This window comes from Colias philodice, chromosome 2, assembly GCF_061535455.1.
Source record: "Colias philodice isolate Cphi_HAF_F1 chromosome 2, ilColPhil1 Martin Lab GWU primary, whole genome shotgun sequence".
In the NCBI taxonomy this organism is placed as follows: Eukaryota; Metazoa; Arthropoda; class Insecta; order Lepidoptera; family Pieridae; genus Colias; species Colias philodice.
In genome coordinates, this window is record NC_143087.1 from 8,555,279 (window position 1) to 8,576,677 (window position 21,399).

Sequence of the window (21,399 nt, forward strand, 5' to 3'; positions counted from 1 at the left end):
GTCTTTTCAGAGTTAGGTATTCCTTGTAAGTCTTAGTAGGTAGAAACAACTGCTTTTTACCGACTCAAAAAAGGAGATTAATTGTACTTTTTTGTGTTTTAGCACCTAACTTCGTCCTTTATAAAAATAAAAGGTCAAAAGTTAAATTTCAAAAGAATTCATTAAAATCAAAGAATTGATTGAAAAAGTAATACCTACCTTATATGGTTTTGTACCTTCTACATTTACATACGTTGCTTTGTCGCATTTCATCCGCTTTAGGCGTTGTTTTTTTTCCAACCAACACCCAAAAAAAGACTCTTTTACCGTGTCTATTTTCACCCTAGAAATCATATATTTCTGCAAAACAACAGAACTTACACAGACTTATAGTCTGTTATGCAGGATGTGTCATGTGTGTACTTCTAAAACTTACAGTGAGGGGATAATATTTGTTTTTTAATTAGAAATAAGCACATGTTAATTGATATGAGGGTGATAAAAATAACTTGTTTTTAATTCCTTTAAATTTATTCATTCATTGATAAAATCCAGACTTGAAAAACCTGACCTAGTCTGTAGTATTTACAAATACTAGTTTGACTACTCTTATTAACCATTCCGTGAATAGAAACCTATAGCAATTTAATGGACTAGATTTCGAATCTAGATTTTGAAGGGAGCATTCTTTCTCTGAAAAATGAACTGTACAAAATTGTTATTTATAACGAAACACATTTTATTTTTTGTTATTTGGCACGACACTGGAATTATCAATTGATACTGGAAGTGTTTCACCTTTTTTAGGAAACAAGGTAAATTCAACGAGATCTAAGCCATAATCCAAGGTGGAATCTATTAGCAAAGAATAGCCTGTGGTAAAGCCTTTTCCATGTGGAAACATCTCCAAGAAAACACTTGGTATAAATGAAAAAACTCGAAAGAAAATGTATAAATACATTTAACCTTATTCTTTTACAAGTGGATCATATGATGGTGACCTGATAATGCTTATACATAAACTTTATCAAATCTCATCTCGCAAGTCTATGATAAGAAAAACAAATAAGATATTTGTCATCCTTATCAATACAGATTGAAAAAGAAACACAATTTTAAAAATATAAATTTATTACATTACCTAGGTATCAACACCCTTAACCACTACACAGTGTAAATAAATGATTCACATCAGTCTTACAATATGAGACTGGAATGATCAAACAGATAACAACTTTCAATCTATTGCATTAAGGTTCAAAACTAAGCAGCAAAACCGACAAATGCGACAACAAAGGGTGTATATTATACTTACAGAAGTTCAGAAAATGAATTATTTTATAACTATAAAACAATGAAACAGCTGCAAAAACGCCATTATTTCTAATACAAGAATTTCATACCTTGACTTGATGTTCGATACTTACTACTTAGCATCAATACAAAACGACTATTTACATCAAAAACCTTTCGCAAAATATTATACAGCATTTTATAAATGTGGGAAGTTTCACTTCCATTACCCCTTTGGACTAGGTATATACAAATTATTTTTACATACCTTAATATTTATTATATATAATACCTCAATTCCTTGGAAATCATCGTAAAGTAGTATTTTACCAAATAAAAAAAATAGGAAAGTTTTCAGTATATAAATACATACTAGCAATTGGAATATACATATTAATAAATAGCTTTCAGCGTATGCAAACCTATTTAGGAAATTTATTGTGGCATAAAATATAATAAAACCTGTGGAATGAATTACAGAAATTTTAACAAATCTACTTTCACAAATACTTTTGAATAGTCCGATTATAATAAATTATATGTAAACGTGTATTGTGTAACCATTTTGTATATATGTACATATATATGTAAAACGAAATTTTCCATTTTGAGATAGCATAAAATATATTTCGTTATTTTATTCATTGGTTGTATATTTTACTTATACTTAAATAACACATATAAAACAATTTGAACATAAAACAATTAATTAAATATTTTCCACCCATGCCACATTATAACAAAGTATAAAAAAGATTCACAAATTCTAAAGAGATTATTCCTCGTCATTGTTTTAAAATGTAATTATGGGATTAAATCCGTGTCAATAAAATAGTTATTTCAACATTATTATAATTAAATTAATAGTATTATTATTATCACCCATATTTCCCAAATATCAATAGAAACAACCCTTTTCCATTATTTTATTTGAATTTTGTCGTAAAAATTTACTATAAACAAATTATTTCATAATGGCAGAGCCGTCAAACACTTTATATATGTATAAATGAAAGATATAGGAATAAAAACATGACTAAAACAATTTTGAATTATATACGCATTTTTCTATAACGATATGAGTACCTCCGATGTATGAGACTAATTCGAGTATTTTTGGTAAAGTAAGACGAGAGTATACCAACAATTCGATTGTTTTACTTTATATATTAAAAGATCACAGTCTAATTTTTCCAGTGTTAATATTTTCGTACTCTTCAGGACCTAGTGGCAAATATTTATTTTGTTTCACGTCTAAGTAGTATAGTTTATCGGTTTTTACTATACTGGGATCGAATCCTTCTTTCTGTAGGTCCGTTTTCTTCATTTTGAATGTTCCTGTAAATAAATCAATTGATAAGTAATTTTAAGTGGCTAAACTACTCATTTCCCAATAACTTTCGCATTTTTAAAGATGCAAGTGATCTGAACATTTGCTAGAAATTCTTTAAATAAAAACGTTAAAAATATTTGGATCAAATTCACAAAATGTTGCTTAAATATCAATAAAGATAAAGCTAGAACTAAACCCACCCGTCATATCCATACTATCCATGACTCTGATGAAGATAGGTCTCGCATATGCAGGCAGATCTCTGGCTAGATCTTTGGCGAGTTTGTCTAGATCCAGACTACCATCAGGGTCCACAATACCGCACATCCCTGCTCTACCTTCCGTGTTGGCAACCTGGCGATAAAATATTATGTTACCAACAATTTTTGACAGGTTGAGATCGCACAAGTTTTTTACACTACATCACCGGTTTATATATCTATCGGTGGTGTGTAGACTATCAAAAGTCTGCGTCTTTGATAATCTTGAACTGTCTGTGACAGCTTTTATTTGTATTATTTTTTTATTTATTTCTCTTTGAATCGGGCCCGTTCGCAATGCAGAAGATAGATAGAAGATAGTAGTCAAATGGTAACATATATACGCTTCCACGTTTCATGCGATGAGTGGGGGAGACGGGAGCCTTTTTCTGTTTTCACTATCATGGCTGGCCGGTTGGCTTGGTTGGCAGTGGCCCTGCCTTCAAAGCCAGAGGTCGTGGGTTCGATCCCCACCCGGGGCAAATATTTGTGTGATGAACATAGATGTTTGCTGTGTCTGGGTGTTAATTATCTATATAAGTATTTATTTAAAATTATATATGTATGTTTATCAGCCATCTGGTTTCCATAACACAAGCGAAAGCTTAGTATGGGATCAGATCGTGCCGTGTGTGAAAATTGTCCCGAAATATTTATTTATTTATCACTATCACTTTATTCACCAATACTCTTATGCCCGTATGATATGCACCATAGAGATGCCTATCGCTTGCGCTGAGTACGAAACCGTGTCTCATTACAAATTTACGCACACAACTGCAGTAAACAAAATCAAAACAATACTTCGCGTTGTGTGCGTGTTATCACACAAAAATATGAGAGCGACTATTCGTTCGCACACTAGATTGTAAGTGACGTACGTATACAGCACCACTACAGCTTGTTCTTTTTTTGGGCATATTGCTGCGACACCGGCCCCGCCCCCTAACCATATCTTCCTTTAGTTTCTGTGATCTGTGATATGCCGCTACGCTACCCACCAGCACGCCGTACACGACCGCGTCGCGGTGCTGTGCGACGCGCGACACGGCCGCCTCCACCTCGCTGGTGCTGACGTTCTCGCCGCGCCAGCGGAACGTGTCGCCGGTGCGGTCGCGGAAGTACAGGTAGCCCAGCTCGTCCGCCACCAGGATGTCGCCTGCGAGAGAGTGTTCAGGTTAATAGTGCATTTATACATACAGTGGTGGACGTTTAATTAGAAACACGTAACAGGATGAAGTAGTCATCAAATTTATTTACTTTTGTGTATTAACGTTTTAGAGATTAAGCATTATTTCATATGTAATAGATCACCCGTTTATCTAGTTTTACAAGACATTGCTTAATTTTAATCAAAAGTTAGCTTACATTAATAAAATTAAACAACTTTAAGTGAAGTCTGATTTCCGAATATTTTCAGTCTGGACAACAAATTAGAAACAGCACGGTTCGAGTGTTACAAAGTCAAAACCTGTTGAAATGCCGCCAATATTTTTTTCTTCTACAAATATTTGCACCGTTTTTTAAACATTCCATCTAAAAGTTTCTGAAAATTAATTTGCTTTGCAGTACAAATGGGTAAAAGTAAGATTTGTGACCCATCAACAAGAAAAATAATTTTAAGTTTACATTTTGACAAAAACTGGAGTTACAGGAAAATTGCAAATCATTTAGAGTGTTTGATAAAAAGATATTCAATGATACCGTTTATTTAAAAGAGCATGGTACTTCTGATTAAGTCCCTAAAAAAGCTCGACCATGAAAAACCACTGCTCGCGAGCATAGGCAAATAATTCTTTTCGCAAAGATGGATCCATTTAATGGTTCCAATTCTATTAGAAAATATGTTTTTGCAAACGTCTTAAAATCTCATACAATATAAGCCACGACGTTGTAAAGCCGTTGTTGTCTATAAAGATTATAACAGTCTAAAAACAACCCCATACATGCCCATACTATAATGTTTCCTCCGCCATGCTGAACTGTTTATTTATTATCTAAGGCCTGGTTAACTGAACGACGCGCGTATCCTTTGCCATCAGAATTGATTAAATTAATATTAGTTTTATCCCAAAATAAAACATTTTCACTGGCGGACTGTCCACTAGTAATATTTCTTAGTAAATGAAAATCGTTGTTCCCTGTACTGCCTAGTAAGAAGCTGTACTTTTCTGGCGTCTCTCCCAAAAAATTATGCCTCGACTTACTGCCTGCGAATCGATCTCATCGACACATTGCGAGGTTCATCTTCGGAAGAAACCTTATTTAATAATAGAATTTGAACTTTTAAATGGATCCATCTTTGCCAAAAGAATCATTTGCCTATCCTCGCGTGCAGTGGTTTTTCATGGTCGAGCTTTTCTAGGCACTTGATCGGAAGTATCATGCTCTTTTAAATAAACTATAGCATTGAATATATTTTTATCGAACACTCTAAATGATTTTCAATTTTCCTGTAACTCTAGTTTTTGTCAAAATGTAAGCTTAAAATTATTTTTCTTGTTGATGGGTCACAAATCTTACTTTTACCCATTTTTACTGCAAAGCAAATTAATTTTCAGAAACTTTTAGATAGAATGTTTAAAAAACGGTGCAAATATGTGTAGAAGAAAAAAATATTGGTGGCATTTCAACAGGTTTTGACTTTGGAACACTTGAACCATGCTGTTTCTAATTTGTTGTCCAGACTGAAAATACTCGGAAATCAGACTTCACTTAAAGTTGTTTAATTTTATTAATTTAAGCTAACGTTTGTTCTTATAAAACTAGATAAACGGGTGTTCTATTACATATGAAATAATACTTAATCTCTAATACGTTAATACATAAATGTTAAATGAATTTGATGACTACTTCATCGTGTTACGTGTTTCTAATTAAACGACCACCACTGTATATTAGTGGTCCGCCCCGGCTTCGCCCGTGGTACATATTTAGTACCCTATGTCCTGCTTCTGGCTCTAAACTACCGCCCTGCCAATTTTCAGCTAAATCAGTTCAGCCGTTCTTGAGTTATAAGTGGAGTAACTAACACGACTTTCTTTTATATATATAGATATACAAAAATTGGTTGTCTGTAAAGTCGGTTTACTGACGATAGTTGAACGTGACAACATCCGATTGTGCTTCTTTGTCGCTCGTTCCGCGCTCTCGCTTACACTTCAAGCCTTACATGGAACGCCTCAGAGCGAGGTAACGCCGCATGAGTCATGTTTTTTCGTGCGTGCAGCCGGCATATCGAATTATAAGACGTTGTCACGTCAAAAATGTGATATGCATGCATTTACCACGCTCGCTTATGAGGCGTAAGCGCATTGTACCACGTGTAAAATACAACTACAAGAATGTACATTGTCAAATAAGTCCGTACACGAAGCGTAGTGGCAGCAGCTTTACGATACGCTTACGAGATGACTACGCTTACGTTTCATGAGCATTGTTAAAATTATAATAATATGGGAAATTTATTTAACGCTTGCCCGAACCTGCGCAGAAGTCAAAACTGTGTTGCGAGCGCGACATTATGCATGCAAAGTAATCCCCTCCACATTTCACTCAGCGCTACAGTTACGTGCCGCCTTATTTCATTACTCTTTAACGTAAAGTATTTAAAATCGCTGCTACACACTGAGTATCATACTAGATAGACCATAACGTCCATAATCCAATACATCTCACCTGATATAAACGCGGAATCTCCATGTGAGAACACATCATGTACTACTTTCTTATCCGACGCTGCTTTGTCCACATACCCGTGGTATTCCCGGGATGGGTTATTGGGAGATATCTTGCCGATAAACACGCCTGGTTCGTTCGGTCCTGCGATCTAGAAAACAATAATAAACGTATATTATCATATTATGATAGAGAAAAAATGATTTTATTTCAAGCAACAATACTATGATACCTATATGTGCACCTTTAAAGTAGAAGTATTAGGGTGCTTTTCCACCAATAATGTGCGAGGATGTGTAGCGAGGAATGTGTTTGTAATTAACCAATAGTATCGCTTCAAACGCTAAACGCTTCAAACTTCAAACTAAATAAAGCAATATGATTGGTTATTTGCAAACACATTCCTCGCTACACATTCTCGCACATTATTGGTGAAAAAGCATCCTAAAAACCCGTATGTCATTGTGGAAATACGTTAAAAAGGGTTAAAGTTTAGATTAGAGCGGCAATAAGAATGTATTGTATACCTGACATAATCCTGAAGAATCTCGTATCGGTTCCCCAGTTTCCTGGTCCACTTTTATGATGGCGATAGGATATACACTTGGGAAGATTCGAGAAACAAAACCGATGGCACCCGGCGTTCCATCCGTGTTTGCTGGAGATAAAAAAAAAAGCATTTGTATTAAATATTGAATTTTCTTGAGAAAACAGTAATTGAAATTCAATTTGAAAATGAGGGGAGAACATTTTGTACATATTATTTATTAGTCTTAATTGAAGTCTTGTTATCTTATTATACCTTAACGCGTTAACGTGTTAAATTCCAGACAAATTAATTACTCAAGCGCCGTAATAGCTATAATATTAAATAAACTGTATATTTATGTAACAATTACCTACAATTTATACATTAAAGAACTATTCAATCACTATCCTACTCTACAATTATTAGGTTTAATCATTTTTTAATTCACCTCCATGAATTGCAACTTTGAACTCTATTTATAGTGCACTATGAGTCAAATTACTCAAGTTTCTATATCTCACCAATATTAGCATTTCCCTCGGTCGCTCCATAGAATTCGGTCACGTACTTGATGTTAAAACGATTAACAAACTCGGTCCAAATCTGGAAGACAATGATATTCACAACGTATAAATTACAGATGGAAACAGAATGCTGATAAAGGGATTACGATTTTCATATCATTTCATTGACACAGTGTAGCGTAGTTATTTAATTGTTCGTCATAGTTTGTCCTCTAGACGTTTTTATGCACGGTAGGTATATTATAAGAAAGAGCATAAATTGAATACTGTTCAATACTTTTTTTACTACACAGAATATTCAATCCTTATTTAATATGTAAAGTATGTATTTATTATGCATTCTGAATAGCTTTGTCCTTTTTGCCTTGCATTTTTATGACAAAATAAATATATTGATAAATTTATTTTTATTTGAGTGATTAAGGGCCGATTTTTCAATGCTTGGTTAAAACTTATCCGCCCAATAAAGTATTACACGATAATAATAAAATGTCACGTAAACTGTCAAATACGGACAATTAGAAAACGTTTTTAAAATGGTAGTTTTATACATTATTCGACGAATAAGTTTTAACCAAGGATTGAAAAATCAGCCCTTAATAGAATATTTAAATATTATGCCAATAAATGCATGTTAAAATAATATGCGCTTCCGCTTTATAAATGAATATGATGATAATTTCATAGTCTTAGGTTAAATTGACTGAATTAATATTATTTTTGATCGTTTCCTTGTTTAAAGTAATGTAAATTTATATCTTTAGTCAATTTACAGTCTTGTCCGTAACGCAAATGTAGGGTCACCCGGACATGACCTTTTGAGTATAATTTTATATATCAATGCCAATGAACTTACACGAATTACTGATTTAAATTCATTTAGTAATAAGCTCATACATTGCAAAAATAGCCTTTCCAATTAATATCCTAAAATGTGTGCCCTTTTGATACTAAATATGAATACTAAATCCATAAAAAGATTAAATATTTCGGCAAGTCATATTCTAGTCAACAATACAAATTATATTATAGTCGAGCCAATTTAATAGGCAACATTTGACGTACTCTATCAATTTAATCTTCGAAGAGAGGTAACCTGCTTAAAAACATCGATTAAAGTGAATTAATCGATACGGACTTGAAACATTTGTCAATCGAACTTGAAACACATGTCAATTTTAAAATTCATCAGGCGAATCCCTGTCCCAGTAATATACTTTCTTTCGTAAATTTAAGGAGTAAAATAAGACAAGTATAATACATAATTAAAAAAAAACAACGCATTTATTAATTTATGATGATTTTATTCACAAGTAATCAATGCATTCGATTCTAGATGTCAGATTTCGATTTTTAGAGTAATGTCTCTGGTATTTAAAAAGAAAAAAGGTTTATTGACACAAAATTGTAGCGACGTCAGTTCTTTAAATCAGAAATTGTTTATTATGTTTAGAATGGTTTATCAGTAAAATCAAATCTTAAAATTACTTGTATCGGTCATTATTATTATAAATATGTATGTAATCGTGATTGAAAAAAGTTAAGCAAATGTGCAGTTCTAACAAAACGAAATATCATTTTATTCTATGTCGTCGTTACTAGGTTACGTTGTTGAATTTTGTTGAACTGTCAAATGTTGCCTATTAAAATGGCTCTACTATAAAATTAACAAAAATAATATATTTTTAAACCAACAATAAATCACTGCCATAATTTATCATAGTAACGATAACCAATTTATATTTAAATCGAGAATATAATAAATTATTATTATTAATTATATACATATAAATGTCAAATATGCATTTTTCATAGATAAAAAAGTGAAAAACAAAACCGCGCGGTACCTATTCTAGAAGGTTCTCGCGTCAAGTAGGATTTCCCGCCAATTACACAAAGTGACAGATAGTGACGTACCTGCGGCCTCAGCCCGTTGCCGAAGATGACGCGCACGTTGTGCTGCCTGTCGGCGGGCGACGGCGGGGTCGCGAGCACGTAACGACACATCTCGCCTATGTAGTGGGCTACCTAGAAAATATAAAATCACTATGATGCTATTGATATCGATCAGTTTGTACCTTGTTTACGTAAAATGGTTTTTTTAAACGTTATTATTTCACCTGCCTTTGTACAATAACAAAATTAAACCAGTTTATATATTTTTTGCGAAATACAGTTTAGATATTCAAATCTTTACGGAATATTTGTTTACCGGTCGAATTAAAAACAACCACCTTTATAGGAAAGGTCAGTTGAAATATAATACATTATCAAAATTAAAAAGTATAATAAAAGATCAAAATTAAATTTCTCCGTATTCAGGTTTTGAAGAAAAACTAGTCAAGTTTGAGTACTAGACCTGCCTATATCTATAAGTAGTACGTTTTACTATATAATAGATATTATTGTAAAACTACATTGCTACAAAACTATTAGTTTTATATAGATCAGCTAACGCATACATTTAAATAACATTTACACATTTAGAACATGTTCGTATTCGCACCGAATAATTATGTAAGTAATGTTATTTGGTACCGTACTTGATTATTCAGTAAGTGAAGATAATTTTCCAATTTACTTGAAAATTTTCTTACATCCACAAGAACAGGTCTTATTTTCGATATAAATTCAGAAGTCGGTAAAAAGATCCGAGAAAGATCAATTATTAATTCTTTTATATATTGATTGAAGACCTCGATGCCAACAGGTGAACCTTACAAGGTAGCTGGTAAGACAAGTCGAATTGCATGAAAACTTACAAATTTAACAAAAACGTACAACGCGGAATTTTCTAGAAACCACAGTACAGTACTCCAAAATTAATAATGCGCATGCAAATCTTCGCTAATTGTCGTATTTCCGAAAACACTCGAATCATTGAATCGTAAGAGCCCTAAACAATGCACTTGCATTTTACACCTTGTTCAAAAGGAATAGAAGTCAATTCACGGTCATACACAATCAAAAACAAATCGGGCGGTAGGTGACGGTAGCCTGTCAGTCAAAAAACTGAAAAATCCGTCAGTCGTCTTTAAATATTGGTGGTGACTGCACGCGTTCGCTCTGTGTGGAATTATATAGAGCTGCTATTACATACCCTTCTTGGTTTTGTTTTTAAAGGTGAATTGAATTAATCGATAAAATGATTTACACAGGTGATGGCAGTAGGGAAAGTGAAAATGAAGAAGAGCATAATGAAAGTTCCGATGTATCTAAAATGTCGGAAATAAAGATAATCCCTGATTTTGATTGTTTTTATTTTTTTGTAAATGTTATAATATTGAAGAATGATCAATACTGTAAATACTTTTACTTTTTTTACACCAGCTTCAGTAAGACACTTTAAAAGTACTATACAATTTTCCAAGTAAATCAATCCAACAAAGATATTAAGTATATTCGCAATCGTGGGGTTATCCTCGCTATTTACTTACAAGGAATTATAGAAACGAAATCGTTACGTAAAAATCAATATTAATCTCTTTTAGCACAAAACACATAATTTGACTAAATTATGCATGAAGAAAATGCATTTAACCACTCTATATAAATATCATCTTCGGACGCTCCGAGAATATGACAGTTGCCGAACAGTGACGAAGATATCTATGCGCATTATTACTTTTGGAGTACTGTACATTACTTTGATTGTTTTTCGTTTCATTCAATAAATTTAATTTGTGAATCGACCTCGTTTTCCGACTCCAATGAAGTGCTTAGTCACTCAAGAAAAGGGGCTAATTTATTTCATTCCGTTCGCGTTGGTTTAATGTAAACTAGAAAGATTTTACATTTTCAAGTTAATTACAATTTCTTTTTAAAACAAAGTTTCATTTTGTATGCTTTGAAATAATTAAAATAAAATATATCGTTTTAAAAACTAAATGTGCGACTAGGTTTTTTGCATACAATATATTAATTACTAGCGGTCCGCCCCGGCTTCGCCCGTGGTACATATTTACGTTTTCTCTACATAAAAACCATCCTCGTACTTCAAGGAATATAATAAAAAAAGAATTATCGAAATCGGTTCAGCCGTTCTCGAGTTATGCGCTTACCAACACATTTAGCGATTCATTTTTATATATAAGATTAACTAATAAATATCTATATTTATAAAATTATTTTTCGTTAATAATTTGTATAAGAATGACGCAATTGTCATATTATTATGTGTTGAAGATAATGTTAAAATATGCATTTAAATTTTAAATACATTTGTATAAAATATTAAATAACCTATTATTTGTGAATTAAATTAGCAAGTCATTAAATATGCATGTTATTCTAAACTTAGGCAAACTTAGTCATGAATAGCAACAAAAATCGGCTAATGGTGACGGACCCTTAAAATATACAGTGGTGGACGTTTAATTAGAAACACGTAACACGATGAAGTAGTCATCATGTAACATATAACAATTTATGTGATAAATCAAGTTGTATATTGTGTTGAAAAATACTCGATCATCAACCCAAGACGAAGGTTACTTTAAAAGGTTTACAATATAACTGCATTAAACAAACTTACCGTCGCTTTATACTTGGCGCAGTCTGGGAAGAACTGTGATGCTGAGAACTTAGGCTTCAACACCACGGTGCAACCAAATAGTAAGGCCTGGCCCACACTCACGACCCCTCCAGCAGTGTGATATAGGGGTAAGGGGCAGTACACAATGTCCGACGAATTGAGCCGCAAATAGTGCACGCCGGATACCATGAAGATTAAACTAAAAAGTTTAATAATGTTATAACTACAAACATTATGAGAGCATAGTTAAATTACGTTTAATAATAAATAAATTTGATTTGATTTGATTTGATTTGAAATTACCAAATCATTTTTTACAAATAACTATTATCTATGAATAGTAACGAATATGTATTTCTGTAAGTTTTTTGAACAACATATATAAAAAAATATATACGCTTTATTAGCATGTAGCCGCAATTCGTTATTTCTTATGTTTATTTATGGTGGTAATACAAAAAACTTATGACGTACGTTCTACAGAAATCTCAAATAATAATAATTAATAAATAACAAAAAAGTATGAAGCAATTTACATAATAAAACGTAAAAATATTACCTATATTATGCTATTTCGGTAGACAAGTTTGAGTAATTAAATAATATTAAAAATAATAATAACCTATGATATAAAATAGTAATTAAGCTTATGTATTAGATAGGACCCCTCATGAACTAGGCCCTAATAGCATATTTATACAGAAAGCCCCACCTAGGATAATCTCAATTGAGATAAGCTGCGATTATTCAATCAGCAAAATTATTATAATTTGTGTAACGAACAAATACAGTACCATTATATAATAAATGGTGATCAATTATTTAACAATTATCTAGATCTAGTAAACCAGTTTTAGAGTCACGAGGCGTTGGATCGTTAATTAGCATAGTATCACTGGGTCAAGGTCACTTTCGACCGTGTCGTTTGTACGAATTGTACGTGATGCGATAACCAATTTACTATACTTATTACAAAACATTATGTACGACAATAATTATAAATCCTTACTTTTACAGATTATCCTAGAACAAGTTAGTACGTTTCATAATAATGAATAACTAGTAACGTTATTGTGAGTATAAAATGTTATTCGAAGTATAATTATTCTATGCAACATATTTGCGTATTTCGCATTTATTACTCATCAGCGTGAATATTTCTTAAGCGTGTAAACTATATACACACAAATCGGATGCTTTCCAATAACTTTAACATTTTGACTTAGCATTATATTAACTCGAATGATAACAAATCTTAATATCATCATTTTAGTTTTCCTCTTACAGGCAGGTATGTCTCATACAAAGCTTCAATATGCATTTACGTCTCGAAGGCAATGACCAGGGTTTAAAGAGAAAGTCAAATCGAGAAAGTACCTAACAATATTGAGTCTTACGTATCTAATAATTTATGGTCGTGAAAATAGCATAACAAGGAATGAAAGTAGGTTAAGCTTCAAGTGGAAAAATATACAAATTACACAGTTACAAGTGCGTCAATCTTGGTCGCAGTCGCATTTGCATATAGGGCCTTATTTGACGCCTAAAATGAGTTTTTTGAAATAGCTTCTAACCTTTAAATTTAATTAATTAGGGCAACAGGTTACTTACTAAAATGGGACTTAACCTAATTGGAGCTATTATGTGGATAAAATACACCGCACTATAAAAGAGTTAGTACAGGCAATCAGGTGGCATATTTATATTTTTGAAAGCAAATAAAACAAAAACTTGTATATGTTTGATGTTATTTACTAGTTCAATAGAATTCAGTGATGCAGATTTTATGATTTAAAATGAATTCGTCTAAATACCGAAGATTTAGATAGACGCAACCAATGTTGAAAACACAGCGTCATATTTCGTGCTACGCGTTGCAGGAGACTCTATCGTAAATGAAATTTTAAGAAAGGGCCACGTACACACAGTCATACCCTGACTACTGCGGCATTGTGTTTAACAAATCCGCACTTTCAGAGAGTCGAGTGACACCCATATCACATCTTCGGTTAAAACATATTTACATTTACCTACTTACCAGCTCAAAAACATAAAATTTCCAACGACACCTTTTAGGTATATTGTTTGGAAAATTTAGCTATTTAAGTACCGGTTTTTAAATAACATTATACTTATAACATATACTTGGGTGGTTCAGTGGTTGCCACAATTTTGTATTAACCTACTAGGCGCCTCTTATAGACTTTTTTATTAATTATTATGTTTTTTTTTTAGTTTATAAGAAGTGTAGGTAAAAAATAAACACATAACATCGAAACATCGACATAGAACAAAGTTTATAAGGTTATCCGTTATATCATATTTGAAATGAACATACTGGGCTTACTCATAAATAGGAACGGGTACTTTCTCGAAACTATTCATAAGTCTACTAACATTATAAAGCTAAAGAGTTTGTTTATTTGCTTGGTTGAAGGCTTATCTCAGGAACGGGTCCGGCTTGAAAAAAGCGGTTCAGTCAGTGTTTCTATGACTGACTAGACTATAGGTATATCATGACGCTAATTCCAATAGGAGCGGAGCTATGCTGGTAAAACCGCGGAGAATGGCCAGTAAACGCTATATAGCGCCTAGTTAGATCCTTATCAAGATGTATAACAAGGATAACGTAATTTACAAATAACGTTACTTACATTTTTGTTTTTTCCTAATGGTCCTAACTAACTACCTAAATAGTAACATACAAAATTGAGGAAATACGTTTTATTTTTTTATACGTATTGTACAATGAACATATCTAATTTAATCGGATGGAAACAATTATAATCTGGATGCCTTCTACCATGTACAAAAAATTGGAATCTGACATTGAAATTATGTTATGTTTTACTCCTAAATCATCTTTCAAGAAGTGTATAATACATACCTACTTTAATACCAAATACGTTAAAAAATACGTTTTTCACACCTCGACAACCTTTAACGAGTAGGTAATAACTTAAATCAAATAATCTCAGGAGTGTTAATTAATGCAAACTTACCGGGAATTAGAAATAACGGCTGCTTTTGGCAACCCGGTAGTTCCCGATGTGTATATGTAAAGTATCTTTCCCTGGAAACCATAACCATCAGCCTTGGTCCATGGGGCTGGTGGAGTAGCTTCAAGGAGGTCAGTCAAATTGGGAATACCATCACCACTGGCCTTCTCAGACTTGGGAGAGTTAAGTGGACGGTGAGTGAATTTATAAAGTTTCAGCGACGGATCGAGCTGGCCGGATATTTCTTGTATAGCTGAAATCATGAGCCGCGGATAACGAAAAGAAAATATTTCGTATAAAAAACAAATAACTATTATGCATTGAAAAAATCACATATGATTTATACGGTAACTTAAGGGCTTGGTCTAGTAGTGCAAACAAATGCATCCTGTCATCCTATATGTAAATAATACAAATGTACTAAGGGAAAGTTGCTCCACTTAATTTTTAAAAATTAAATCATTCGTATAATTTAATATTCGTAATAAGTACCAAAAATGACAATTTGAAACAATTTTCGTGAAAATTACACCGGGTGATTTTTTTTATCAGTACACAAAATTTGCGAATACTTTCTATTGATATCTTCAACTTCATGTTTATATAACTGATCAACTTTTACAAAGAAATTTGGACGAAATATAAAAAAAATAAGCTTTCCATACAAAATGCATAACTCTATACATTTTTTTCGACCTAAGTTTCTTAGTGAAAGTTGTTCAGTTTAACTAATAAAGCGGATAAACAAATTTTGTATATAATAAAAAAAATGTAATGTTTGTGTTAAAAAATTATAAAATAGAAAAATACGCAAATGAAAACAAAAGATATTTATTTCTGACTAGCTTCCGCCCGCGACTCCGTCCGCGCGGATGTCAGTCTTCGCGTCTTCTACAGATTTATTATATTATGTATAATATATAGATTTATATTGATAAACCTAATAAATCTTTTGCTAGCATTCTGATGCTTTATCGGTTGCACTGGATTTATCTCTTTTTTTTCAATCGCTTGAATGATATAGAATGGGTCCTTGATGGGCATCGAATGCTGAAGTCTCGAATCAATCAATTCTGACAGTAGGCAATTTATGTAAAATCTTGATAATGGTCCATCATTTTATTTTGCCTAAACGTTACATACTTTTTTATATATTCTATTTTTAACGAATGATTCACTCCAGTCCAAACAGCAAATGAGCAGACTTCTGCTTCTGCAACGTTTAGTTGTCCCTGAATTTGGAAAAAATAGTCATGATTCTTATCTATGACAAAAGTGTTATTTTTTGCATTGTATTTCAAATATTAAATTTTTTTAAACCGCATCTTCCGCATTCATGTCTTTTGCCGGAATTAGACATTTAACTTCTACTAGTCCCATTTTCCCTTTTTGATATGGGAGTGTAAAAAGTAAATTTTTTAGATATTTCTCGTTATACTTTTAAAAAGTTATTATTGTCATTTTGCTCATTAGGTAAAGTAATTTCGATATCAGTTTTAAGTTTTTTGATACCTGCAATAAAAACGTCATAATCGCCTGCACATACTTATCGATTACACCCTGTATACAATCCACCATCCACATTCATAATGTTTTCCTGTCCTCCTCTCCTTTACGCTGTTCACCGATACATTTTAAATGAGTAAATCTGCTACTACTGAAGGATGTTTCATTGTGATCAGCAAATTTTCACCACTGTTGTCGATTATTTGTTTTTCATTTTTAATCAGCAATTGGGAATCATCAGTTTTGTTTTTTGCAGATTGGTGATGTACCCTAACAATACGTCGAAAAGGGAAAGCATCAACGAATTATCGTTTTCGTCCTCTTTTTTTATTCTTCGCGTCTCTGTTACTTCTGTTTGTTTAGTTCTCAACACCCACTGAATTTTCTATGTTATTGTGATCTTCCATTACATCTGAGTTTTGATGATGTGATGAAAATCCATTCGTTTTAATATTGGTACTTAGAGTTGGTAGACTAAACTAGAAATGGCGGACTAAATTTGTCAGCGCGTCTGTAAGATCAGAATATAAAACCAACATCCTGTATTTAAGTTACAAAATTAATAATCAAACAACATGCCGCTACGTTGAAAATGACTAGAAGAAAAAATTAAAAAACCTCGGATCAATTTTGGAGTAAACAAATCATTTTCCCCGTATGGGGATTTCCTCGCATGAACTTGGGAAGTTCAAGTTCTCAATACAAGTTTATATTATATTTCGTATTTCTCAAACGAAAAATAAACATTTTTGGAACTTCAAAAAAATTATATTATAAGAAAATTTATGAGCTTACTTTAGTTTTAAAGAAATATACATCCCTTTACTGACACCCCGTAAAATAAAGAAATTGTTGCCAAAAAATTGTTACCTTTGCAATCTATTTGGTTTCATTAACTTTATGTTCGAAGATAATTTTTTTTCTAGTATGTAGTTACACGCGTATTTTTTTCGTTTATTTTCCATATCGAAATCAAATGTTTAAAAATACGAATATTTGCACAAAACTAAGATAAAAATAATCAATAAACAAAAATATTAAATTTAATGAAGTAGAGCAACTTTCACTTCGGTATGAAGGAAAATCGAGCGTAGAGCACACGTCAGAACGCTCCGGCCCAAGGAGCGCGACTAAAGAAATTCGCTAGGATTTTTCCTAATTATTTTAAATATTTTTTTAATATTTAAAGAATTATCAAAATTCAAAAAAAATTTTTTTTAAAGGATTAATACTCATTGCTCTTCAACCAACTCGAATAAATTAATGGAAAAAATAAGTTTTAGCAGTATTTATCAATAGATTTTGTAAGGCAAAAAATGGGAAATTTAATGAATTTATAACGTTCTAATTAAGAAAATCATAAGTTTTTCGGCAATTGTATTCAGCAGTTTTTAATAACGACTATATAAGGATAATAATGTGCTGATCAGATTGTGTAAATTGTAATCGGTTGCAACGTAGTGAGTGCACAAACTTAGCTCGAAATGTCTTTGGGGGAAAGAGACTTATCTTGAAGGCCTGATTAAGGTAACATAAAGTAACTTTACAAATGTGAAAAAATTCACGCGCATTGCGTATATAACACTAATTGATAAACAAGAAAAAAAAATTCAGTTTATCATTTCATTAGCCGGGAAAAAATTGTCAAATAACTTGTTGAAAACGCAATTTTGCTAGACTGCAGCCTTAAAGTCACGGCCAAGGTAAAAAAGTGCGCATTATAAATATAATAAAAATTCAATGTCAATAGGCGTGTTATACGTATGTTATATATTAGCTCAGCTGCCCCCCTAGTCAAGTGGCTTTCTGTTAGCGTAGCGTTCAATAGAATAGACTACGAATGTATGAGATTGACGTAACCTGTAGATACGTTTATCTACAGCCTACGTCAATCTCATACATTCGTAGTCTATTCTATTGAACGCTACGCTAACAGAAAGCCACTTGACTAGGGGGGCAGTTTAAATAGTTTACGATTCTCAGCAATAATGTAAATATGAAAATCTTTATGAAATTACTTAATTTTACTCTTACATGTAGTTTTTTTTTCGTTTGTTACTCGAATAAATACAGTACATAAACAAACACAAAAAACCATTTAACATAGGTAGGTACTTAAAATTCAGTTCCTATACATAACTACTCCAAAGTCAAAACATTTAACACATAAAAACAATTGAAACTCGTACTCGCTTTTCTCGCGACAAAATATTTAACGTGCACATAAAACAAAAAAACATGTTTCTTCTTCTGGGTATTCCAATGTTTACTATGTCAAGAGAATAAGTACAATAGTACCATAATGAACTTACCTGGCAAGTATTCGTCGGAAAATATGAGGACATTGCATTTGGCAACATTTATGGAGTGAATTAACGCGTTGCCTCGTTGGTTTGTATTGATAAGTGGGGATATTGCACCAATGCGCGCACTGCCGATCCAGAGCGCTGGCATTTGGGCGCAGTTTTTGGTCATCAATCCCACAATATCCCCCTTCTTTATACCTTCATTTTTTAGAACCGCTGTCATACGTAAACTGTAGTTTTCCACCTAAAACGTATAGAATTCTAACCTTGTAGCTTGTTATCATAAATACAAGTCATAATGTGTTATTGACCTATGACAATTTGTTTACATTTAATAATATCAGCCTATAGACTGTAGTATTTCATTCTTATTAAATTGTTAAACAAAGATAACACTTTACAAGTAAAATTAATGTTCATTTGTAGCTAGAGTTAAATCTGACAGAAAAGGTCTAAAAAATGTAAAAAGCTCTAAAGTACTAGAAGAATTTAACAACCCAAATAAGTAAGTGATAAAACAGTGCATTTAGACACTAATCTACTAAATAACATTATTTCATTTGACATTGGATTTCTGAATTTACTAGAAAATAAACTAAAACTTCTTCAATTCTCATTGAAGAAGTTTTACTTATTGTGTAACTTGTGGCAATGCCTGTTGAATTATCCTTATGTCCTATAATGACCTCTTATTCAGCCTTGAGAACTTTAATTCATTGTTTTAATCCAAGTGCATATGTTATTTCAAGGCTCATATTATATCATCATATTATATTAATCATTTAACATTTATTTATTAGAAAAATAAAGTGCTAAGATAATATATTCTCATTGTCTGGAATTGCTATAAAATGCATTGACATTGCAATAACGCAATAATTTAATAAAAAATATAGTTATTCTTCATTTAAATGTATACGCACATAATTAATTGTTCTTCTTAGTTTAATATTTTTATAACTTTACAACTTGTACTTTATAATGATTAATTTACATAAAGAAGATTAATCTATAATCTATAAGTACTATTATTATAAAACTGATGAGTTTGTTTGTTTGCTTGAAAACGCTAATCTCAGGAACCATGGCCCGGGTCCAATTTGAAAAATTATTTCACTGTAAGATAATCTATTTATTGAGGAAGGCTATATATTGTCACACTAAGACCGATAGGAGCTAGACAGCTAGTATGATGATAAATACCAGATTTGAATGTTGAATGTTTTATCATATCGCCTGTTTCTCAGCCCTCAGGTAATATCTAAATGATCTCCAAATTATTTACACATAATATCACATTGTACATGTTATGTACACTTCTTTAAAATAAATAAGCTTTAATTATAGTAATGATATGGCACCTAAATTTAGATGTAAAATATTTTACAGACTGGACTGGAAGAGACACTGTTTGAAATGTGATGATGATAAAATCAAAAATTGTAACAAATATACAGACTGCAGTTTACATGTTATTCTATATAATATGTCAATTAAATATTTTTGGTATCAATTTGCATCAAACTGTATTGTAATAATATAAATCAGTATGCACATAATTTTAACCCCACAGTTGGAATAAATATCTATAGCTTTATCAAAAGTAGCATAAATTAATTTATTCTGTTATTTGTACATTATTGTAAAGTTAACTGAAAATATGTTTGATACTAAATGTATGTAACATTACACAAACCTCTCTAAAAGTCCAAACTTCATCTTGAAACAGGAAACACGGCTTTTCAGGGTGTCTTTGAACTACTTCATGGAACAAATCCGGTAGAGTTGAATTATTCCTTTGGCATTTCTTGGCAAGCATTAACACTCTTAGGTAGCACCATAGCGCTCTAAAAATTAACTTTTATTTGAATATACATGTTAACTTTGATGTATGTTAGGTAATATAATCATGAAAAGATTTCAATATCATGCTGAATTAAATATTTAAAATATATTATCAACAATATATGAATCTGGAGAAAACATTCCTCCAAGGAGTGACCTCATACTATTCTGGTATACATGTAAGGTGTATTTTATGCACTCAGTTAAAATTACTTTATAGACTTGTTACCTATAATAGTATTACAACAAGTTTTTATGCATTAAAAGTTTGCATTACCTAAGATCCCTAGGCGAAGTAACCAACGCGATGTAACACCATCTTGAATGGAAAGTAAGTAGATACAGCACACTCACAATAACAGCAACAATGGTTGTTAAGAGAAAACCCAAATATTGGCACACGGCGATGAACGCCACCGCAGTACCGAGTGCAGCAAGCATCGCGACCAGTTTCCGCCACGATATACGGCGAACTGATCGACGAAAGTAGCGATACCAAACCACTTTGATTTCCACAAATCACTGCACAAATACCGAGTTTCTTTCAGCGATAGTGCTTGCCTTCACGCAAGGTAAGGCGTCTTGAATTACACTGATAACAATTTATTCACAC

At 32.2% G+C, this 21,399-nt stretch overlaps 1 protein-coding gene across 1 annotated transcript; it reads right to left on the bottom strand.

Annotated features, from left to right (window-relative positions):
* Positions 1 to 1,092: 1,092 nt before the first annotated feature.
* On the bottom strand, positions 1,093 to 21,399 carry LOC149490645 (long-chain fatty acid transport protein 4-like). The gene is made up of 12 exons (XM_089706959.1): positions 21,064 to 21,399; positions 20,638 to 20,788; positions 18,948 to 19,185; positions 15,133 to 15,382; positions 12,131 to 12,329; positions 9,514 to 9,624; positions 7,594 to 7,675; positions 7,071 to 7,201; positions 6,544 to 6,694; positions 3,867 to 4,024; positions 2,806 to 2,959; positions 1,093 to 2,610 (listed from the first exon to the last, which is right to left on the bottom strand). Exons 1-12 carry the CDS (start codon positions 21,225 to 21,227, stop codon positions 2,450 to 2,452), a joined length of 1,950 nt encoding a protein of 649 aa, XP_089563085.1. The 5' UTR covers positions 21,228 to 21,399; the 3' UTR covers positions 1,093 to 2,449.

Bases quoted from the DNA above. Each gene is read 5' to 3' on its own strand.
- LOC149490645 (XM_089706959.1), bottom strand. From the start codon at position 21,227: ATGCTTGCTGCACTCGGTACTGCGGTGGCGTTCATCGCCGTGTGCCAA. The intron at 15,383-18,947 runs GTAAGTTCATTA...TCATGATTTCAG, and splicing joins TTCCGACGAATACTTGCCAG to CTATACAAGAAATATCCGGC. The intron at 12,330-15,132 runs GTAAGTTTGCAT...TAAACTTTTTAG, and splicing joins GCCGTTATTTCTAATTCCCG to TTTAATCTTCATGGTATCCG.